Source organism: Aythya marila (assembly GCF_965140915.1).
Source record: "Aythya marila genome assembly, chromosome: 3".
NCBI classification, from domain to species: Eukaryota; Metazoa; Chordata; class Aves; order Anseriformes; family Anatidae; genus Aythya; species Aythya marila.
In genome coordinates, this window is record NC_139044.1 from 9,338,145 (window position 1) to 9,362,882 (window position 24,738).

The 24,738-nt window shown below is 42.7% G+C and overlaps 1 protein-coding gene across 18 annotated transcripts; it reads left to right on the plus strand.

The window, feature by feature from the left end:
- The first annotated feature begins 1,198 nt into the window (after nucleotides 1-1,198).
- LOC309876588 (delta-1-pyrroline-5-carboxylate synthase-like) lies at nucleotides 1,199-16,489 on the plus strand. 18 transcript variants are annotated; one of them, XM_082757075.1, is made up of 11 exons: nucleotides 1,199-1,272; nucleotides 1,888-1,990; nucleotides 4,639-4,713; nucleotides 6,163-6,388; nucleotides 9,282-9,419; nucleotides 9,529-9,721; nucleotides 11,674-11,726; nucleotides 11,918-12,097; nucleotides 12,296-12,463; nucleotides 13,296-14,634; nucleotides 15,363-16,489. In XM_082757075.1, the coding sequence occupies exons 6-10, from the start codon at nucleotides 9,714-9,716 to the stop codon at nucleotides 13,484-13,486; spliced, it is 600 nt and encodes a 199-aa protein (XP_082613201.1). In that variant the 5' UTR covers nucleotides 1,199-1,272; nucleotides 1,888-1,990; nucleotides 4,639-4,713; nucleotides 6,163-6,388; nucleotides 9,282-9,419; nucleotides 9,529-9,713; the 3' UTR covers nucleotides 13,487-14,634; nucleotides 15,363-16,489. The 18 variants fall into 18 exon arrangements, with proteins under 18 accessions (XP_082613201.1, XP_082613187.1, XP_082613195.1 ...); XM_082757074.1 differs by having other exon boundaries at nucleotides 1,252-1,279; nucleotides 4,060-4,713; XM_082757072.1 differs by lacking the exon at nucleotides 1,199-1,272 and adding an exon at nucleotides 1,405-1,751 and having other exon boundaries at nucleotides 4,060-4,713.
- The last annotated feature ends 8,249 nt before the right edge of the window (nucleotides 16,490-24,738 follow it).

Below are 24,738 nucleotides of genomic sequence, written 5' to 3' on the forward strand. Positions count from 1 at the left end.
GTTGGGGCCACCTCGGGAGTGGGGACTCAGTGTTGGAATTTGTGGTCATTGCTTGGAGTCAGGTCTCATGGTCTGCTCTGGGGTCCAGGGCTCCTGTACGGGCCTCGGGGTGCCTCTGGGTCTGGGTCAAGTGTCTGGACTTGAGGGTCCGGGGTTGATGGTTTGGTATTGGGGCTTGGGGTCGAGGGTTTGGGCTTGAGGGTCTGGGGTCAACCGTCTGGGGTTGGGTCTTGGGCCGGGGATCCCAGAGGAGAGTCTGGGAGCCTCGGCACACCCGCGCAATGGAACCCCGGCAGAACCCCAGACGTGCTGGGGGCAACCCCTGAGAGACCCTGCCGCCTGCTGGTGGAAATGGAGAACTGCAGGCGGCGAGGCGGGACGTGCAGCAAAAGCACAGAGTTCTCGTCTGCACTCTGCTTGCTGTTGAGCTAAACAAGATTTAAAACAATAATAATAATAATAATAATAATAATAATAATAATAATAATAAACACTAAAGCTGCTGCTCCTTCTGTTCTCTTTCTACTTTCTTGTGCTTTCCCCTCCCCTTTCCCAGGTGATTGGGTTTGGGTGCTGGATGGGGCCAAATGGTAGATGAGCCCCAGGTGTGCATTAAGAGAGCTCCTTCTGCCTGGGCTGCTCTTTGGGGTAAGTGCTTTGATTTTTCCTTCAGTCAGTTGCAGGGTTCTTCAGGTGGGTCAGAGTCTATGGACTGATGCGTTTCCAAGTAGAGAGCGGTACGCGCATCTTTTTGAGGTAACAACTAGTAGGATCTCTTAGAATAAACTAATGTAGTACCAGATGCCTGTATTGCATGCAGTTCTTTCTCAGGGGAGTGATCGTTATAGCGTGTTTATGGACAGGATGTCAGTGTTACTTTGTGTGTTTGCTCTGCTGTTCTAGGTCTCTTATGATTTTTGCTGGATTATAGGGCAGATGCTGTCACGTCTCCTCCCCGCCCTTCTTTGGGGGGGGAAGGGAGGGGGGGCAGCTGCCAGGTCTATTCGATGGACACTGTGGGCGGAAGCGGCTTTGTGAGCGGAAGGGAACCGAGGACGGAAGTGACGGCAGTGATTGAAGGCATGCCTTCAATCGGGGCGGAAGCACTTTCTTTTTGGGTGGGAGTCGAGGGCGGAAGTCATGTCAGGGCATGCCTTCGCTGAGGGCGGAAGCGCTTCGTGATTGGTTCGGACGAACCCAGGGCGGAAGCGGCATGCAGGGCTTGCCGGCACTATGGGCGGAAGCTGTCGGGCCAGGCCGTGCAGCAGCGAGGTTGGTGGTTAGTGGCGCCCCGGGGCGGGCTGGGCCGGATCAGGACGGGGCGAGGCGGCGGGTGGGCTTCTTTGGGTCATTCTATCATATAATACTGGGCCATTTTTAATTTACTCTTTCATTTTCTGGGGCCCCTCTCGTTCCAGTTTCTAACCGTTATTCCTAATGGACTTTCTGGTGGTATGTCTGGAAATTTGCTCCCTTTCTTCTGGTCCTTGGTCTTCAATTCTGTCTGACCCATCTGGGAATTTTACTATGGCAATCCCTACAGCCCTTGGTTACCTTAGTAAGAGTGTCTTGCAGAGGGTTTAGGACCTATCACCCACCCACAAATCCTATAGGAATCGCTTCGGTCCTTCACCGGCCAAGTCCCTCACTGGAGATTGGAACCATGGTTAGAAGACCTCCACACTCACTTCGGAACTAAGAGTGTGACTGAGATTACACACACAGGCAACCGAATCCCACCCAACCGAATGGTATGCTCCTTAAACACTTACAACTCCGTCGTCTTCGTTCGGACCTTCACGCACAGAATTACAGGCAAAATATAGTGCTGCAGCTGTCAAGGGAGCTCATAAAAAAATATTAATAACTTTGCTTGCCTTTATTCAGGTTCAAGATGGTGTTATTCCAGACAAGACTCGGACAGGAGCCACCAAATGGTGTGGCGCCTCTCCTAGATCAAATCAGAACTCAGGAACCAAAGCCATCCCAGGTGAGCCCCCAACTGTAATAAATGACTGAGTCCCAAATAGGATTGCAATTAAAGTTTACAATTTATTAAATGAACAGAGGTAAGCAAACAGCGCTGGGTGCGCCAGGAGTCTCCACTACACCAAGACGCACACCTATTACATCAGGCGGCTGGTTTTTATGCTGCTAGGCTAATACATATTCAGCACCACTTTTGGAAAAGGCAGGGTTATTATAATTAGTTTCACAGGAACCGAATCATCCCACAGACGCATGCGTATCAGTCTCCGGTGGTCCCTCTGGGGGTCGCTCGTACTGAGGGCTCGTAGTCTTCCCCCCAGGCTTTATCCTTTGGTTGTTCTTCAGCTTCCCCCCCCCCCCCCCCTTAATTTGGTGATCTCTTAGCTCGGATATCAGAGACCCATGCAGCGCCCCATGCAAAAGTCAGCAGTTTTTGAAAACTCCTTTGTTCTCTTATCCCCTAGACCCGAGTCTCAAGGTTTACCCTCCAAACACTCTACTGACACGAATTGCTAGACCATTCTTTTGCAAGGTACAGGAAGTATATACATTAACCACTCTGTTTCTCTTAGACTTGTGGTTATACAAGGGTATGTAAGAGAGAAGGTCACATTTCATCATGTGGACCTAGCATTGTTCTATATTGACACGAATCAGATGAACAGATTTCACAGTGTTCATATAGAATGTACTGCTGAACTAAGTGTGCAGTTTAATTTTTTTATCCTAAATTCTTTTTATGACTCAGTCATTTGTTTCTGTATGTAGGAATGTTTTCCTGCCTCTGTGTTGCTGTGACAATGTAACAATGGCTACAGGAAGTCAGACCAAAGATCTGTGATCCTAGCAGAATAGAACAAGTATAGAGTGATACTTGTGACTTGCACTTTAAGACAAGCAAATGCCTTTAAGCATAAAAATGCTTAATGGATTTCTTGTAAAAATTGGTCATATCCTTTGAACCCATGTAAACACTTAGCATCCATGGGTCACAGGAGTCACGAGCCTTAACTAGGTATTGTGTGTAAACTCTGGAGCTAGCTTCACTATGTGAAGAACTGCTTCCTTTATTTTGTGTGTGCTTGTGGGCAGGAGGAGTGAAATTTGCTTCCTGCTAGCTTTTGATGCCCCCACCTTCTGTATGGAAAGAGAACATGGGTTATCAATCTCTGTTCAACGTCTATGACATGAGACGTTGTCTTTTCCCTCATCTCTTTTTCACATGAAAAAGGTTTTTTCTTAGTCCTTTTCTACAGAAACTGTTCCAAACATTTGGCGATCCCTGTTTCTCTTGGCTGAAACTGTTTTTATTCTACTGTGACCTTTTGAAGGTGGGCAAAAATATAATTTTGTGTAGCATCCAAGATGCAAATGAACCTTCAGTTTATGAGATAGCAAGGCTACCTTTGAGTTTTGATTAGATTGGTGATGCTTTTTGTTGCCTTTCCTAGGCCTTTTCCAAAAGGTTAAACAGGGAAGTTGCTGTTCAATGCTGATGAGCATTGAAGTTATGTTTTCATAGGATTGTGTGTAGTACGAAGGCCTGATTTCCCCTTTTGCCTCTGCATTGCTTTATGTTTATCTGCTGTGAATTGTAGTTGCTATTTTGTTGCATAGTGGCTGCAAAGGAATCACAGGCTGGTTGAGGTTGGAAGGACCTCCAGAGGTCACCTGGTCCAACACCCCTTTTGTGTTCAAAGAACACAAAAATACACTCCACGTTATAACACATGACCTCGCTTTAAAAAGCTGTTTTAACAGTCCTTAATTAAGTCTTATTAATCAAGTGTCCACTAGTTCTTTTCTTACGCTTCCCACTATTACCTCCTTTTATTTTCCTTAACATGGGAATTCCTGCTCTGGCAATTTCTGTAGGATACTTCTTAAATAGAAGTCCAGGCATATTAGTCACGTTTCAAGTTATCTGTTCTACAGACAATTTCAAGAGAGTTAAAAGTGAAAACATAGCTTATCCGTGAGCTCCCTGAGAACTCCTTAGTGAAATGCTGCCTGAGCCTTATGACTTGTTACTTCTGTTTCTGTTTCAAAACTTGTTTGGTATCATTTCAGTTTGAGATGGATTCTTTGACATCCATGCTAAGAAAACAAACCTTTCTTCTGTAGAAGCCCTTCAACGTACACAGAGCGGAGAGAGAGCAGCTATTCTGCAAGCTGTTACTCAGGCTGGTTTTGGCTTCCCATATTGTTTGTACATTTCCATATTATTTTGCAATCTTTTCTCTTTTCAGTAGTTATATAATTAAACTTTTTCAAAGGATGCCTCCCTGTTTTCAGTAGCCTCCTTACACCCTGAGATTTAGCTGTCCCTGTATTCTTTTGCTCTTTGTCAAGTCTTTTTGATACAAGTTGTATACTTGTTTGTTCCCTATGACATGGATGATCTTACTGAATCTCTGTGATGCCTTGAAAAGGGCTATGCTCGGGGACCACGGCAGCATTTTGGTATCTGATAGAGATTTTCCTGTTCTGGCATACAGTAAATTTCTTTGATATGTCTCTTAAGACCATACCTGTTTTCCTGCTTTGATTAAGGAGTTGGAAGTTGAAAGGTTAGTGTTCATTTCCTTCCACATGGGCTGTAACCTTTGTCTGCATGTCTTGTGGTTGGTTGGTTGTTTGTTTTGGCAGGCCCCTACAGTGGAGCAGCAGGGTGAAATGTCTCAAGCTGGTGGCAGGACCCTGGCAGCTCTGCAGCTTGAGCAGGTGAGAGAACAGTATGTCCTCACTCTTTAAGGCTGTGAACATGTGGCAAGTTGTAAAATACAGGTTTATAACACAAATGGGTCCTGGAAAAAATCAGCTGGCTCCAAGTATTCAGGGCATCAAGACAGTAAGAAGATGTGTCAGTAGGAATGAGCTGAAGTGAGCCAGATGTCAAACACCATGGACTTCATATAAGAATGCAGTTCAGAAACTTTTCTCTTTCGGAGAGCGGAGATTTTTTATTGTCTCACTGACTTATTAATTGATCAGAGAAAAGAAATGTCCTTGGCAAGCAAAAAGGACTTAGAAGAAGCTGAAAATAAAGGTAATATTCCGGGTCCTTTCACGGAACACCTGTTGTCATGAGCTTTTCTGGGCCTCAAAGGAAATGAGTAGAACTAGAATACTCTGTCACCTGCAATTGGCTATTATGGCTGTCACAGATTAGGGAACCCAGGACTTTGAGAGCTTGTCAGTGTAAACAGCTGCAGCTTCCATAATTACATAAGAGATGTTTTCATCAGAGAAGACAGAGAGAGAGGCCTTTGAAAGCAGCAACCCACAGCATTGTTTAAAAAAATAAAAATAAAATACTGTTGTCTTTTGCCAAAGGAGGCTCACTTTAGAAATTAAATATAGCAAGTATCTTCCCTGTTATTGTCATGCATGAAATGGCATGAATATTCTCCTGGGCTGGTTAATGTAATGTTTGGCCCCTGTGGGGAAGGTTGGTACTTAAAAATGATGCTTTCCGGAAAGAACCACATTACCTTCTGACTGAGGAAAGTACAGTTCAGGCAGCATAGACTAAATCCATTCTTTTTTGTTAGAGTGGTGCATCAGGAAGCTGGTCTTAGGTTAGAAAATGTGTGGAACTGGCACATCACAAATTTTAATGTTCAGTAAAAGACATATGGCAACTATTTTTTACTGAGGAGAATGCCTGGAGGGACATTTCCGAGTAACCTTCCTACCTGAATGTGTTCAGACTAGAAAACTCTGGCAGCTCTTGCCCAATTTGAAATGCTATGTGTTCCTCTGCTCTTTGGGATTTCTATCTGTGAAATAGAAAGAGGCAATTACTGCCCAAACCTTCCAGGAATATCGCAAGGGTAGAAATTTGTAAGAAATTCAGGTACACGGTTGTGTAATGGTACTAGAAATAGGACAAACTTTGTCTTTGCGGATGTTACTTCATATGCAAATCATTCCTGTCATATTAGGTGTATATGTGATACACCTAAATGATTCACAAATATGTGAAATCGTTGTCAAATTTGAGCCGTTTTATTGTAGCTACTGAACTTAATGCTTTACATTGTTCATTTTAGGTAGGTTTCTTGCTGTGGTGTGGGAAACAGCTGCTTTTTTTTCCTAGTTTGACCATTAGGTCACTTTTGAAACTAGACAGATAAATCTATCTTGAGCACAATTTTTTCTTTCTTCTAGGAAGATTGGCACTTCCTTTGTTGAAACGTCTAAGTCTGTCTACATCAAAGCTGAACAGCTTGGCTATTGGGCTATGTCAGATTGCAGCATCTTCACAGGAGACAGCATCGGGTGCATAGTTCGGAGAACATGAACAGCAAAAGATCTAGAGTTGGAGCAGATGACAGTGCCTGTTGGGGTCCTTCTTGTGATTTTTTTTGAGTCCCGTCCTGACGGTCTTCCACAGGTATGTGAGGAGGGCAGAGAGATAATTTGATAACAAAAGTGTATTTCTATTGGTGAGTTATTGGAAGGCTGCAAGAAGTCTTGCCTCAAAAGACTTTTTGCTTGTATTATTCTGAAATGAGTTCTGTTGTCATCCCAATTTTTTTTCCATGGACACATTCTTGGGACTTGCTTCTGCAATGTTGAGAGTTACTCAGCGTTGTTTTTTGATACCCAACATAGATGAGGAGTTATCTTACATTCAGGTGGTGCAGTTTCTGCATGTGTCTTATAACATAGGTTCCCTGCTTAACTTGCAACTCTCGAGGTTCCTACCAATGAGCACTTTCCTGTCCATGCCTAGTACAGCTGAACTGCAGGCTATGATTAAACCTCAAATGTTTAACATAGATTATTAATAACAAACCACAACTGTTAAGAATATATGCTAAAAAAAAAATTAGCACAAAGTAGAAGCTCTAGGCTTTGAGTGGTCTGTCCCATACCGATACTGCATATTTGCACTGAGGCAGAGTGATAGCTTTTACTCCCTTGTGGAAAGGTAAGTCTAGGCTCTTACTGCTGGTATTTTTAGCAAGACTGAGCATTTCTCTGACATATAAGTGTTTGAGGAGCAAGGGATGGGTATGGGCACTTAAAAAGAGACTGCCAAAGGGCAGCTTCATATTTCATAACTGAATGTTGTGAGTGTTTGTCCTCATTTCATACTGAAGGGGAGTATACTCTAGGCAAAGTTCATGTGAAAGGAAAAGGCACTAGTCTCCCTTGTCTGCCATTGTTACTTTTCTTCCTGCCAGCCCCCATCCTCAAGTACTCCAATGCAATTTCAGAGGATCATCTTTGATAGCTCTGCATCTGAATAATATGGTTTCTCTCCCATGCTATAGCTGATAGTAGGATGGACTCTGAGTGCACAGGATAGGTTGCTTCCTCAATAGTTTACTATTGCATCTCATACTGGTTCGGGTAAGCAATTACAGAGGATATTTGACTTCTCCATGGAGTAGTGTGTGCCTGATAGCTAGCTGGAGATAGCATACATGGAATTGAGTCAGTGCTCAGAGTTCAGTCTTGAGTTACAGTAAAGGTGAAACAATTGCAGACTAACAGTTTAGCTTCTAATGAGCATATACAAATAGCATGTTTGCCTCTAGTACTTACAAGGCGAAGTTCTGAGATCATATTTCACAGACTGCTTCCTATAGATATCAAGAAATCCAATCATTCTGAAGTATAGCCATGATCTATTATATAAAGGGAACAAACTGTTTTGAAACCCATTATGGAATGGATTTTTTTATTTAAATAAGCTTGTCTCTGAAGCTTTCCTTTGTGATGCTGATCTTCAGAGAGGCAGATTCTTAACAAGATACAATCAAATTGCATTTTAATGTCTAGTTTTATATGTTAAAGACACGCAGTATCTGGGTACGGCAAGGTTCCTAGATCATTGTCATTTAGTGTATCTTTCTGAAGTATTGCCTATTTTTTCAGTTTTCTTTTCAAATTGTGGACAGCAGGATGAGGTAGAATATCAAACATGGTGACTGTTTTCACCCAGAGGACGCTAGTAGGGAAAAGGAGTTGGTCTGAGTTGACCTTGACATGCTTAAGAGGTTGGCCCATGCGAACCTCATGAAGTTCAAGAAGGCGAAGTGCAAGGTTCAGCACCATCATCAAGGCACTCCCAAGAATGAATGCAGGCTGGCTGATGAGTGGATTGAGAGCAGCCCTGCAGAGAAGGACTTGGGAGCGTTGATGGATGAAAAGCTCTACATGAGCCAGCAATGTGCAGTTGCAAACCAGAAAGCTGCCTGTATCCTGAGCCACATCAAAAGTATGACCAGAAGGTCCACGGAAGTGATTCTCGCTAACTACTCCACTCCAGTGAGGCCCTACCTGGAGTGCTGCATTCAGCTCCGGGGACTCCGACATAAGAAATAAATCTGTTAGAGCAGGTCCAGAGCAGGGCCACGAAGTTGATGAGGGCTGGAGGACCTCTCCTATTAAGACAGGCTGAGAGAACTGGGGTTGTTTAGCCTAGAGAAGAGAGGGCTCTGAGGAGACCTTATAGTGGCGCTCCAGCACCTAAAGCAGGCTTTAGGAAAGCTGGCTAGGGACTTTTTGTCAGGGAGTGTAATGACAGGACAGGGAGTAATGGCTTTAAACTAAAAGGGTAGATTTAGATTAGATAAAAGGAAGAAATTCTGTACTATGAGGGTGGTGAGGCACTGGAACAGGCTGCTTGGGGAAGTTGTGGATGCCCCATCCCTGGAAGTATTTAAGGCCAGGTTGGATGGGGCTTTGAGCAATCTGGTCTAGTGGGAGGTGATGATCTTGAGGTCTCTTCCAACCTAGAAAATTCTGTGATTCTGTGTCATAGAATCATAGAATGGTCTTCCCTGGAAGGGAACTTAAAGGTCATCTACTCCCCTCCACCAAGGGCAAGGTCACCTTCTGGTTATAAACATGAAATTAGTGCGATAAAATAAAAGGCTTCTGTATAAGACAGCACAACAAAAATGTTCTTCATCGGAAGAGTTTATTAGCTACTTCCAGCCAGAATGATTAGGGATAAGAGTTCTTGCATCTGAAATAGTTTTATACGGCTACCAAATTTGTGCCAGAGCCTATGTTCAGGGTTTCCTTTGACTTACTCACTACAGTCTCCCTTTGCCAGTAGTACCCTGAAGCTCAAGTTTGTTACTGAAATGTTAAGATACTTCATTTCTGGAGTTACATGTTCTGACTTGGAAGAATTTCTTGGTGCCATATATTAATATTGAGTAAGTCAGCAGAATTCAAAATCCTGTTTTTACTCTATTTTGCAGATGTTATTCTCACAGAGAAGTCAGATTATTTTTTCTCTTATTTTTTTAATTCTGTTCTGACAGGTGTCTGCTTTGGCCATAGCTAGTGGAAATGGCTTGCTACTAAAAGGAGGGAAAGAGGCTGCATATAGCAATCAAATCCTTCACCATCTGACCCAAGAAGCACTCTCAATTCATGGAGTCAAAGATGCAGTGCAACTAGTAAGTGTCTGGAATTAAATCAACAACTTTTTTGCTGTGGCATGTATAAAAAATACAGGCAGAGCCTGAGAATTCAGGCCATTGACTGTTTGTGTCACAACTTTCACAGGTGAATACAAGAGAGGAAGTAGATCTCTGCTGTTTGGAGAAGCTGATAGATCTAATCATTCCACGTGGTTCATCCCAGCTAGTCAGGAATATCCAGAAAGCTGCTAAGGGAATTCCAGTGATGGGACACAGTGAAGGGATCTGTCATGTGTATGTGGACACAGATGCCAGCATTGAGAAGGTCGCATGAATAAGTAAGCTGTGAAAGGGGGACTTGGATATCATGAGTGTAACTGAACTTCACATTTAGAATATGTGTGGTATGGTTATAATAATAACCATAGATAATAATAATTCACATACTCTTCAAGTCTTTGTCATAAATGTTTGTTACATATAACCAATTGTTTGAGTCTCTGACTGAGGTTTAAGAGTAAAGTGTGAATATCCTGCTGCTTTTAATGCTCTGGAAACATTCTTAATTCATCAAGACTTGCTGAGAACCCTGTTGTTTGATCAGATCATAGACATGTTGAGAGTAGAACAGGTTAGTCATGTATACTTGTGTTGGTCTTTGTTTTATTTACTTTTCTTTTTTCATTTTAGGAGCCTTTGGTCTTGCTGACATAGCCCTATGTAGTTGTATGATAACATAACACTTAACGTTACCCACTTGTCTCTTTGTACACCTAGATGAACTTCTGGAGAGCTTTCTCGGCTTCTCCATGAAACCCTAAGCTTTTCAGTGGAAATGATCTAAAAGCAGCTTCTTCGGGGTGGCTGTGCATGCCAATGCTGGGATACAACTACTTCCTTTTACGTAGCAAAAAATCATTCTCTGCCTTGGAAGAGCATATCCACAACCCTTTCTCTACTATTCTTAATTCTGACTTAATGGCTGGCAACCTCATGGACCCAAAGACTATTCTTATTAAATCTATTGATTTACCTTCTTACCTCAGTCATTTCCCATGTTATGTTTCTCCTTCTCAAATCTGCTTCATCCACGTTGTTTAAATGTTTTGCCTCACTTGCCTTTATTCCCGCCCATTATTTTCCCCTCCTTCTGTTCCACAGGAACAGTGAAAGGCCACTATCCTACATAATCGCTTTGACATGCGTAATGTTTCATAGCAGAGATGCATCGGGAGAGAAATATTTGTGAAGTACTTTAAATTACACTTAAAACATGGATTTTTCACATAGCATTTGCATTTGGCAAATAGTGTATATAAACAGTGATTCATGCAGGAAAACATGGTAAAATAGGCAGGTCATGTTTTGATGATGTTAAAGAAGTCATACTAAGAGAAGTATGTTTTTTTAGGGGGGGGAAGTGAAGGGTAAATTTATGGATTTTGTGTGACAACGGGTAGATTTCCACAAGCACCCAACAGCTCCTGTCCCTTAATACAGTGGGGAGGACTTGATGTTACTGTTGTCAAATCTGACTTGAGAACAGGAAACACACAAATACTGGTCAGGGTTTCATTATCAACAAAATGTATAGTTGCACAGGAAAATGCCATCTTACAGGCACCTTCCTTGAAAGCCTTCAAAGGTAGGGATTCTAATCAGCAAATCTGAAGTATCATAGAATACCCTGAGTTGCAAGGGACTCACAAGGATTACCAAGATCAACCCCTAGCTCCACACAGGACCACCCAGAAATCAGACATACATCTGAGAGCATTGCCCAAACACTCCTTGAACTCCAGCAGGCTCAGTGCTGTGACCACTGTCCTGGGAGCCTGTTCCAGTGCTCAGCCACCTCTTGGTGCAGAACCTTTCCCTAACATCCAGCCTGACCCTCCCCTGCCACAGGTCTATGCCATTCCCTCGGTTCCTGTTGCAAATCTCACAAATGTGGGTTAACCCCAGACCAGCAGCTAAGCATCAGTCAACGCATTGCTCACTTTTCCCTGCTGCTCTCAAGTGGGAGGAGAAAGAGCAAGAAAGCTCATGGTTTGGAACGAATATAGTTTAATTAGCAAAGGAAAGAGGAATAAGAAAGGGAAAAACAAAACAAGTGATGAAAATACAGTCACTCACCACCTGCCACAAATAGATCAGTGTCCTGAGCAATGTCTACCTTCCTCGAAACTCCCCTCCCCTCATTTTATATTGCTGACTATGATTATATGGCATAGACTATCCCTTTCATCAGTTTGAATCAGTTGTAGTTATGTCCTCTCCTATCTTTTAGAACACCCTTGACCTTCTCACTGTGGGGGGAAAAAGAGAAAGCCTTGAAACCAGGTGAGCAGTGTTTAGCAACAGCCAGAACAGCGGTTTGTTTAAGGTGCAAATCCAATATATAGCAGTATAGGGACTGCTATGAAAAAAATTAACTCCATCCTGGCTATACCCAGAACAACAAGCTGCACTTTTCACCTGTTATGCATTGGTAAAATCTACAGCACAAAATACATATACTTCTGGTATTGCAGGTGAAGATTCATGCTGGCCCAAAGTTTGCCTCTTACTCAGCCCCTCAGAAGTGAAATCTCTCCGTGATGAATATGGGGATCTGGAGTGCTGCACTGAGGTTGCGGATAGTGTACAAGAAGCTGTTGAACATATCCACAAGTATCGAAGTTCTCACACGGATGTTATTGTCACAGAGGATGGTTTGTGACCTAATCTGTTTCCTTAAGCTTCTGCTTTGGTTTCACTGCGGGCTCTTGTTATTAGCATAACTACTTACATTGCAGTAGTTTCTCTTATCTTGGTTCTGTAGTAAGCATAATCAGCCGGAACCCTATGAGCTACATCTATCTATAGTTGTGCTTAATTCAAGGAAAACATGTTGTGTGCCCTTATTCCAGGAGGTGAAGGCATGTGTTTGAGCAACTGGCCAACGGCAAGTCAACACATGTTCTTGTCAGGCAGGCTGCTTTGTGTTCTTGTATTGTACAGACTTACCACGTCAGACAGTTTTGCAGAAATGTCTCCTGAATCCTGGAGTTGTCTTCAGGCCTCTGAAGGAGGAAGAGGTGAGCTTCTATAGAGGGAATAGGGATTGTGGGAAAGATCAGACTATATACACTTTGTCTTCCCACGTCACTTTTAAGTCTTGCAAACAAGGACCACAAGCATTTATTTTTTTTTTTTTATCTCTTCCAGTCCTTTATCTCCCCATTCCGCATCTGTAGTGTAAAAGCTGCATGTATCTTAGTTCCCAGTTTCTTGCTCCTTTGATGCTGTGAACTTCTGTTCCTATGTGCCTCTCTGTGCTTCTTCCACTCCTCCGCATGAGGTTTGAACACTCTGCTGCTTGAAAACATAGCTAGAGCTGCTCCCAGCCAAAGGATGACTCTCGATACAAGCCTAAAACTTCTGAGAGTCAGCTACAGTAAGGTCATTTTGATTTGTGGCTCATCCATGTGAGATTCAAGCAGGCATCTGTTTTCTGCACCTTCTGCAGAACTTAAATGAGTAGCACTGAAAGGCTTGCTTTTGATACTGTAAGCCACTACCTGGTGCACCAGCGATTTACTTGGGTGTGTACTGGAGATAGAGTTCATCTTTAGCATTCGTCCCATTGCTCTGGGTGACTGACTTGCAGCTTACAGCTGAACATGTAGTTTAACCATCTGACTGCAAAATGTAGCTTGGGGCTGCTGTCACTTCTCCCCAGTCATACGACTATCCCTGTTTGCAAGGTCTAGACTGTAGTAAGAATTAGACATCTTTTTACTTTCTTCTTGTCTTTGCAAGCTCCTTGTAATATTTACAGTTGTGTCTATGCGCTAAATGTACTCTGAAGAAGGTGTGTGTGAACATGTTTTAATCCAGGCTGTTAAATGCTGTCTGATAACGGTGCAGGTGAAAGTTCTGCTATTGCATCTGTTCACGGTATGAGGCTGTGCCTGTTGGACTGCATGATCATTCTGTATATACTGTATCCTATTTTCTGCTCTGCCTCTTTCTCAAAGAAAACAGCAGAGTTCTTCCTCCAGCATGTGGACAGTGCTTGTGTTTTCTGGAATGCCAGTACCCAATTCTCTGATGGATAGAGATTTGGACTCGGGTAAGTGCCTGTGGTGTGCAGGCAGCTAAGCACCACAAAGCTGTTTGCTCACTCAGCAGTGTGAGAGGAAGGAAAGACTGAAACAAAACTGAGAATCAGTTACCTAAATAAACACATGCACGTACTAGGAATTGCAGAAGACAAGGGAAACATTAATTCCTGAGGTAGAAACTACTAGAAATCTCTGTAGTAGGCTTGAACACGCAGTGCTCTGTGTGATAAAAAAAATTGTAATTAGGGTTTTATAAGATCATGCAGTGGTCTCTTTAAGAAGAGGGAAGGAAAAAAAGGACATAAGATTGCGATCTTGACTAATTTAGTTCTTATGGTTCAAAGGGTAAGCCCTCAGACGAATGCATGATATACGTAAGACATGCGTACCTTTCTGGCTCACTTTTCTCTCTAAAAGTGAAGCTGTAACAGACAAGTATAAACATTCCAATTTATAATAGTTAAGTTCCTCTAATCAGAACAGATAAAAATCACTTCTTACACTTGGGGAGGAGCGAAGGAAGGGAGATCGCACTGAATGACTGCTTCTACATAAAGATGCAGAGCTATATAGTACAAAGTTGAATATCTTCCGAGGATCAACTGCCTTTACCTTGTGTGTTTTCTACAGTTGCTGAAGTTGGAATTAGTACTTCTGGTATCCATGCACGTGGACCAGTGAGAATACAAAATGGTTACTTCACTACAAAGTGGTTACTGAGAGGGGACAATCATGTTTCTGACTTCTCAGAGCATGGGAGCATGAAGTATCTCCATGAGAGCCTACCTCTCCCTCAGAGAAATACCAACTGAGAACATTGTGAGAAAATTCAGGGTTAAAATGTTTATTGAAGATGTTCAGGCTTCAGGGTGCTCTTTGGGGAGAGAGATTTTGTTTTTCATCTCCGGGATCATTGGTCTTGGTCATTGTGCAGTACAATGAATATGAAGTGATCCTATCCGTGACACACATTATTTGCTGCTGTCTGTTGCTGTTTCCTTAGATAGTATCTGCAAACTGACCTTGCTTCTGCCAGAGAGGTTTCTTCAAAACATACAGATACCATAAGGAGAAGTTTAAACATCTGCTGCATTCTTTTCCTCCTCTTGCTCCCCTCCAGCAAAGATGCCTGGTGGTAGAGTGTAAGTTTTTTTTCCCTGTCTTTACTTTGAACAGCTGTCTTGGTGAACAAACTTGGTAGCTTTTCTTTAGTCATGTGATCGTGGCAGCTCTTGAAAGCTCTGAAGCTTTAAGACACTTACTGTCTTTGATCGCTCTGCCACTCCTATGCATTTGGAACACATAATTATTCATTAATGTTTCGACCAAGCAACCTTTTTTACCTAATTTCATTGTATTTTTGACAACTGTAGATAAATAGCACAACTGTATACAGCGTGAACTTTGTTACCTATTTCTACCAGATATTTATTTCTCGTGGGTTTTATATAAAATGTAATCCCTCCAAACCCATCATCCAGATGCAGTACTACTTTGAAGTTTAAAAGAAGCCCTGAATAAATGCTTCCTTTTGCATACTGGAAGAAGTGAACTCACATGTGCATGCTGCAGCCAGGGGCTCAGTGCAGCCTTCCATAGGTCAGGGTGGTTGGAGTGTCAAGGTGGGTGGGGAGGGAGTGGAATGGTGCCACACTGCAAATGCTGGCAGGGCAGGGAGAGGGGTGGGTGCAGGCTGCACAGGGACATCCTCTCCTGTGCATCAGTTTCTTGCTGCTAACTTGCCTCTGCACGCTTTGTAGACTGCTAGCATGTGCATGGTGCTCAGGAGCCGACACAGTGGCACGCAGGGCTTGTCTGGGCATCTGGGTGTCTGCTGGGTAGCCATGTTACCCCCACTCACCCATTTCAGACCTTTGCACTCTACTCTGGAACCCTGAGAGAGACATTATGCCCCACACTCCTCGTGCTTCTATGCTCTCCTGAGACTTTGTGACAGCTGCTTGCACTGAACCTGCACAGCATTGCAACCACAACTGGTACTGCCCATCAATGATAAAAGCACTGTACTGCAGCACCCAGGTTTGTATGCCTGCAGTAGCATTCCCTGCAATTCCTCTGTCCAGCTACCACTGTTACTCCTTCCTCTGTCCCACTTCTCTCTTGATCTTTTTTGATGGCAGAGACCGCGCGATGGGGCTGCCGCGCTGGCTCTGGGGTGTCCCAGCAGAGGGCGGCAGGGAGTGTCTTGCCCCGCAGCACGCTGGGAGTTGTGGTCCTCAGGTTGGCAGTCGGCCACGCTAGCTTCCGTGGCACGCTGGGAGATGTAGTTCCGCCTCGCTGCTTGGCTTCCAGGCTGGGAGTGGCTCAGGGACTGAGGTCACTTGACCTTTGGAATTGAATTGCACAGAATTGGAGTGTTTCCAGGGAACTGTAATACACAATAAATGTTTGTTCATTGTCTTTTGTATTATAAAAACGAGGAGTTCTGTTTGAGGAACGGGAGTTGTGAAAACTCCCTGCTGAAGTAAGGAGCTGTATAATGCTTGGCTAGACACTATGAAAATTCTTTTGCTTAATGTAACAAAAAAGAGAACCCCCTCCCCTTCTCTCCTGCATCTCAGTTGCCTCTTTTGTTCAAAGACACTGCTGCAAAGCTCATGTAACCGTCTCCTGATAAGTTGCTAAACTAGTGTATCAACATCCTGCCTTCCTGTCTCACGCTGGGCCAACATGACCAAATAAAAAAAGAAGTTGAACCACAACGCGGAGGAAGACTACGGCCTTCATCTTCACGACCACCAGAGGGACAGAGACGACCCCCTAGCAACAGTGCGCGCAGTCGCAGAGTATACCAGGATGTGCTGCGTAATCTCGGAATTACCAAGCTATAAAAAGGGACCCTGGCGGGGGTGAGGTGCGCGCCGTTGGCAGAGCCGAGACTCCCCGGCTGCCCAGCGCTGTTTTGCTTGCTGTTGCTTACTCAATAAATTCCTTTTATTATTAATGCTCTCTGAAAATTAATTAAGGGGGCAATTTATAACACTAAACATATGCCAAAAAAAGTATTAGTGCTGGTGCCAAATGTTACAGACAGGCCCAAAAGCCCGAGATGCTCAAGGCTGAGACGTAACTTGGCTTTCTGAATTACTGGAAAGCAGCTTTCATTCTCAGATAATTGTGTGCAGGCTAGATAGGATGGGGCTTCAGGCACCTCTTCACCTGAGGAAACACACTGCCATCAGGCACCGCTGTGCCAGACAAGCTTGTTCTGCTAGAACACCCTACTCAGATGCACTGTGGCATTCAAGTGAACTGCTTTCATGCAAATATAACGACTGACGTTACAACCCACCTTGCCTGTGGCACCTGATGAACAGAAGAGTAAGCCACAGCAGTGCTTCAAAACCATCCCTGCACATGCCGCTCCTTGTCGCTCTCTGGCCTTATCTCATATCCTTAGTCACTTCTGTGGAGAGCCTGCCATGGCACCTGCAAAGCAAGACGGACACCTTTCATAGTCACCTTGTGCTACTTGGTCGTTCTGCTCCAACCCAGCTCATGACCAGCCCCTCTTCTTACACAGCTCTTCAGAGTGCAGTTTGCTCCTTTGAGCCTGTGCGAGACACCTGTGAAAGAAAAAGAAACGCATAGGCCGATGCAGCATCCAAAGACACAGCACAACTAGGTAAGTTACTCTCATCTGCTCCCTTACCTCTGCCGCTTACCAGCCCCCGAGGCAGATGCTTCAATCTACCCTCTTCAAACAGCTACAACACCTCTAAAAGACAAAGAGGGGATGCTTAGAGGAACAGTGAGACCTACAACACAACAACTGCTACATCTCCTCACTCACCTTGCCAGAGGCAGCTCTGCGTGTGACGTCCCAGGTTGTACACTGCGTTACCTAACCCTTACCCTAACCCTTACCCTAACCCTTCTCACCCTTACCATTACCCAAATCCTTACCTTTACTTTTTCCTTACCCTTACTCTTTCCTTTAACCATAACCTTACCCTTACCCTATAGCTTACTCCAACCCTTCCCCTTACCTTCCCCTTCCCCTTACACTTAACCTAACCCTTACCCTTCTGCTTCCCCTAAAACATATCCTAACACTTTCCCTTACACTTACCCTAACCCTTACTATTACTATTACTAGTACAATTACTCTTGCCCTAATCCTTGCTTGCACCCTTACACTTATCCTAACCCTTACTCAAATCCTTACGCTAACCCTTACCCTGACCCGTACCCTTACCCTTAGCCTTACCCTTATCCATACCATTAACCTTACCCTTAACCTTACCCTAACCCTTAACCTTTCTGCTACACTTACCCTTTTCCTAAATCTAAACCTTACCCTTACCCTTAACCTAAGCCTAAAACTTAAACCTTACCGTAAACCTTACCCTTTCTGCTACACTTACCCTTAGCTTAAATCTAAACCTTACACTTACCCTTAGCCTAACCCTCAACCTTACCATTACCCATACCCTTATTCTTACCCTTACCCTAACCCTTACCTTTACACTTACGGTTACCATTAACCTTACACTTACCCTAACACTTATCCTGAACCTAACACTTACCCTAAACCTTACCCCAACCCTTACCCTGACCCTTACATTAACCCTAACCTAAACCTTACACTTACTCTTAACATTAACCTTGCGCTTAACCTTTAGCTAATACTTAACCTTACGTTTTTCTCACCCTAACCCTATAATTAACCATAATCATTACCCTAACACTTAACCTTACCCTTACCATAAGCCATACAACAACACTTAAATGTACGCTTACAGTTACCCTAGGAATTACTCGTTCAATTACTCCTACCCTTACTCTAACCCTTACCCTTACCCTTACCATTACCCATATCCTTACACTTAGCCTTACCCTAACCCTTACCCTTACACTTACCGTTACCATTAACCTTACCCTTACCCTAACCCTAACTCTAACCCTTACCATGACCCGTACCCTTACACTTACCCTTACCCTTACACTTACCCTAACCCTTACCCTTACCATAGCCCATACCCTAACACATACTTGTACCCTTAACCATACTGTTACCCTTACCCTTACTCAATCCATTACGCTTACGCTTACCCTTAACATAAACCTTACCCTTAAACTTACCCTTACCATAAGCCATACAACACTTACATGCACACTTACCCTAGCAATGACTCGTACAATTACCCTTACCCTTACCTTCAACGTTACCCTTATCCTAACACTTTCCCTTACCATAACTCTTATCCTTTCTCCTACACTTAGCCTTAGCCTAAATCTCAATCTTACACTAACCCTCACCCTTACCTACATCTAACTCTTACCCTTATCCTCACCCTTACACTTAAACATAACATTACTCCTACACTTAACCTAAACCTTACCCCAACACTTACCCTGACCCTTATCCTTCTTACCCTACCTTACCCTTAACCTTACCCTTACCATAAACCATTCAACAAAAGTTAAAAGTACACTTATACTTACAATTACCCTAGCAATTACTCATACAATTACCCTTACCCTTACCCTTACGCTTATCCTAAGCCTAAACCTTAAACCTTACTGTAAACCTTACCCTCTCTGCTACACTTACCCTTAGCCTAAATCTAAATCTTACACTTACCCTTACTGTAACCCGCACCCTTATCATTACCAATATATGTTGCAGAGTGACCACTGCTTGCTCCACTGGCTGTGCGGTGGAGGCTTGAGGCCTTAGATGAGAAGGAGCTGACATCACCAAGGTTCCCTGAGGTCAGTGATGAGCCCACTGCTGTTCTAAAGGAGGATGTGTCTGTCTCACACTCCTGGCACTCCACTATAGGCTTCTCAGTTTCCTTAGAAGAAAAAAGAGGCCACTTCAAAGGTGATGAACTTGCTAGATGGAAGCTACATTGTAGAAACATCAGACACAAACAAGCTGAGAATACATTCATGAAATTGAAGACAGCTACGCAGATTGAATCTGGACTAATCAAAGGCAGACAGCAGCTCTCTTCCTACAGGCCTGTAGCTGTGCTCCATACGAAGAAGTCACATTAAGAAATCAGTCACCAAGACAGAGCTTGGATGGCTTTGATTTCAAAGCCAGAAATCAGCCTGGCTTTGAAAGATTTCCACCCTTTTAGAGTGTAAGAGTGCAAGAACTACATGACACACTATCATCCTTTGGTTACTAGTAATACAAGATCAAAATCAGATGGTTGGTCATTTGGAGCAATTCAAGTTTTATGGATATTTACAGGTCTGTCAAAACAACACTGATATCAAATGTAGGTAGATAAACTGGACATGGTTATACAATTACGATTACATAGCCTGTGAAAACACATTTAAGAAAATCTAATTCTCTATTTTAATATTACAATAAGCAATTTTGTGTGTAGTGTCAGGTGTGAGAGCGTAAGTAACTGAACTAATTTATCCATTTTTGCCTTTACTCATTGCAATGAGTAATTACATTATTCACTGTAACAAAGTTAGCACAAGACACTTATATTATTTACCTGTATAGCAGAATAGCAGTAATATATTAGTACTGCAAGCAGGCTGGTATGTTTACCATGTATATCATATCAGCATTTGTTGATATTCTTTGAGTTTCCCTAAAGATTTTCCAATAAAGTAATGGATTGTACAGCAGTACAAGCATAGTAAAAATAGGCTTGTTTATTTTTTGATTTCGAGATGCTTCTTGGAGATCTCTTACAGAATCTGGTCAACAGGACTCAAAACCCCATGGACTACAGGTGAAAGATAACACTGAATTGCAAAACAGGTTGAACAGTCTTACATAGTTCAATTTTACATATAGAAATGATTTTTGCTGACTAATAGAATTTCTGCCCATTCTGAAATCTCTGCTTTGACAAAAAAACAAGAATTTTACAATAGTTAGAAGCTTATTATAAAGTCTTTTGTCCGTTTTTGTCTCCCACAGAAGTGTGTCTTCAGAACGCAGTAACAGGAATGAAATACACCAGCAACAAACACACAGCTTTCAATATGCACTGAATGGTCTATATGTTCACTCACTGAAAAAAAAAATTGTCATCAAGGCACACTGGTTTGCCCACTCAGCTCACATTTTCTGCAGCCACAATACAATTTATTTTTTCAGCCAACATATTAGTATATTTAGCCCTGAAAACAGGATCTTACCTCAACTACTTTTCGTTCTACCTCTGCGCCATTTACATAGTAAACATCTGTTATAGTATGGGTAACAACAGTGCGCACCTCTCGAAGAGTTCGCATGTGGCGATGTTGAACCTGGCCTCCAGGTGGGTGAAGAAGGTTAAATTCCTCCTCTCCCTGTATAAACAAGACAAATTAAAATGAAAACAAACCACATCCACAAGCAAATAATTTCTGTGAACAGTTATCTCTGCAGTACAGTTTTTTCTTACCGCATTTGAATACTGTCATAGGGAACCTTTCAATTTTATCTTGCTGCAAATTAGATGCAACGACATGAAAGACCCCGAACAAGGGAAAATTGAACACATTTTGCTCATTTGTTGAGGGGCAGAGGAAGGGAAATCACAGCAGTCCAAGGAAAAAACACCAAACTGTCTTAGTATAGCTTCTGATAGTCATTCAGTGGGCTCTCAGATCTCATAACTATTACAGTGTATTTATGGCCCTCTAACCTCCTATTTCCCAGAGGAGTCACAGTTCTTATTTCAAGTCTAGAAAAGATCATTATTCTAGTCCTTATATTCATAAGAAATATGCAAGCTCTAACTTCAAAGCAGTTATTTTTCTTGAGTCTGCAGCAAACTTTCTGAAACACTAGTTCAAAGCTAATTCATCTTGTTAGAATGTTTAACTAGAGGAGCTCTCCCCTGATGTGTTTTATCCATGTATGTGTTCTGCTGCTCCATCCAGTGAAAGTGCCAGAAGTTCACTGGTGCAAATAGGAGACATCAAAGCATTCCTTCCAGATTTCATACAACTTCCTCCTCCATCCAAAAAAAAGTTTTTTTTTTTTTTTTTTTTAATAGCGTTAACTACACATACATACACAGACAGAGACAAAATCACTTGCCGTATTTTCTCAGAAAATATCAAGACATTTACTTCCCAAACTTGCTCTGTCCACTGAGTACTGCAGTCCCTTAACAGCTGTCTACAGTTGATAAAGGAAAGCTTATGCCGTTTATGTTTTGAAGAGGTCTCTTGGCTTTTTTTGACAGAGGAATTATTGTTAGTGAATTTATTGGCTGAAGGGATACTTCACTGTTCTAAAGCAGTAAAATTAAATACAGGCAGCCTTCATCCCACCTGCAGAGAGTCTGTGTCTTCTCCAGATGCATTCACAAGCTTTTCCCCACTCTCCTCAGTTTGGATGTTCGCATCTTGTCGACCAGGTCTTTGCCCAGACATACTGGTTCCCACATCCACTCGCCTACAGATTCCTTCTGCTGTTTGTATTGCTACTGTAACAGTTGTTGGGGTAAAATGACAGTCTGTTGCAGTTTGAATCCCTTTATTATTAGTACTTGCTTAAGAGCTTTACTTGCTTTCTTCTGCGTTCTTGTCCCTTCTTCCATCTGAGTGCTAACCAGTCTCCACACACTCCCTCTCCTCCGCACAGGGAGGTTGTTGATGGCAGCCCTGTTGCATCCTCCGAGGAATTAGGAGCTGTCTACCACTGTCATCTGCTCTGTGTTGCCGGCACTACTGACTGGGATTTTTACACAATTCATCATCTTCTTCTGTGCCAGGAAAACTGAATAGATTCCCCCTGCAAAAAAAAAAAAAATAGGTCAAAATTATTGATTAAAAAAGCAGGAAGGCCAATATTCTGCTACTCAGGTCAAAGCACTATTCAAAATACAACAATGCATTTTTTCAATTGCTTCTTAAGCTTACAAAGAACTCGGTGTGTTTTCAAATTGTAAAACATTTCGCAACATTTCTCAAGTGATCCATGTGGTGGCAGGAAGAATTGCTGACACCTATAGAAAACTAGGAGCTTTTGCAAACACTAATAAAGCTATGTATGCTCCAAACAACAAGGACCACGTATGCGAAATGCTTCTCAAAGTCACGCCATCTTGAAGTTGCTACAGTCTGCTTCAGCACTTCCATGACCTGAAAGAGTTAATCACACCTAGCAAGAAGAGGCAGGAGTGTGAACACAAATGCTGTTTAACACTTTCACTAGGATTTCTTTTCCCCTTCAATAATCTTACCAGGTTTTATATGGGACTGTATACTGAATCTTACTAGAAGTACACATTTATCCTCCCTCATCTCCCTCATACCTGAGAGACTTTGAGGAGTGACTGTCTTCCATTCTGTCTGTACACTGCCCAGCACTAGAAGTTCCTGGTCATCGCTGTCTACAGTATAACCATTCTCTCTTGCAATATAAAATTACTTTTTCTTCGTAGGTCAAAACTTCAATCAAAAGATAGAATTTCAAAATCCTCCTGGATGCGATCCTGTGCTATGTGCTCTAGGTGTCCCTGCTTGGTAGGGGGTTGGACACTGTGTACTCTCCAGGGTTCCCTTCGAACCTCAACCATTCTGTGATTACCATGTGAGATATAGACATACATAATATATTCATTCCATTGTGCCCAACCTTTTAAGTCATCCAAAGACAAAGAGACTACACTGAGTCATTAATGTTAAAAATGCACACGTGTGTAAATCCAAAATCTAACCAGGACTGGCAGTCAAAGACTGTAAGTAGTTACCTATATGGAGAAGCTGAAAGGTCATGGCCTCTGGCGTCATCCTCTCGCCGAACTTCACAGACACGACTGAACACAGATGATGCTTTCTGGGAGCTAGCAAAGCAGATTAAAAAAAAAAAAAAGGCATTAGGGATTGTGAAAATACAGACAACGAGTTTTCTAGCCCCCTGGGAAAAGAACTACTGGCATTAAACGTTCAAATTGAGTTTGCTGATGTAGGCAACCAGAAAATGAGTGTGATGGTCAGACACTCAAAGGTCAAGAAATGACCCACAATTATATAAGCAATTCTATTATTTCTGCACACACTCTCACAGCCAAGAGCAATCTCGCAATTCCAGAAAACGTAGGGTGAAGAACTGCAGCACCATCAGGAGTTTCACCATCACTATTTCTTGCAGCCACTGGGGAACACCATTAGATCATTTATGGCTTATTTAAAATCATGACAGAGAAAAATTATGGGGAAAGACTTGTAAAGCAGACTCTGAGAGATCAAGTTCAACCTGCACCTACAAAGGCAACCCAACATCAACCAGTGAGGACTGACGACCATTCATCCTCAGCACTGAGGCATAATTACCACCTAGCACCTCATAATTACCACTTAGTACCTCTGTGACAAGAGGTACTAAGTTTATTTCAAGTTTTCTCACTGCTTCAAACCATTATACTTCACTCAGACCACTATAGATAGTGTCTTCTCACTCAGATTCCTATTAGTACTTACAAATCATACAGTCTAAAAGATACAATCAAGCAACCCTAGGCGATGTGGGAGTACAGAACATGATAACAAGCCTGTTTCCAAAACTATTTTTCTTACATGTGTGATAAGACATACAGATTAAAAGATCAAGGAAGAAAACTTATATTTTGGTCAACGCGTTAAACTGTGATCTCAATCCATCAGTGACTTTGTTATGTTTCTATCAGCCTCATATCAAACAGAATTTTCTTTCAGAACACCTCAGAGCTGAGACTATTTGCAGAAAATTGCACAATAACAAAGAAAACCACGTTTGAAATTTCAGAGATTGATAGTGCAGACCTGCATTCTGGACTGCACAAGACATGAATTTCTGCTCTGACTATAACCAAAAGGAGGTAAAATGCTGATGTTAGTAGGAAAGCACAAAGCCTACAGCAGAACAGCAGGTAGGAAACCTGCTGTTTTGTACCCACCTCGCATCCGCATTTACTCACTTAAAACCTGGTACAAGAACTAAAGAGTTGATGCTGTTGCTACCTTTAAAAGAGCTCCCCACTTTTATGTCTCATTTTAACTGTTATTCCCCCTTCCACTGGTAATGAGCAGAAAAAGGATCTAACCAGAACTCTGTGTTGACTCTGCACAGCAACAAGCCCAGTTACCTGGCAGCAGCAGCAGATCCGTTTTTCCTGTCACTGGCTGTAGGCTCTGAAACAAGAGGGAAGGGAAGGACAATTTCAGTGTCACAGTCTCTCCTGTCCTTCTAAGCACCCCACACCCAGTGAGCTGAGAGGTTGAGTAATGTCAGACAAAGAGTCCTCAGGCCTCCCCACCCATCA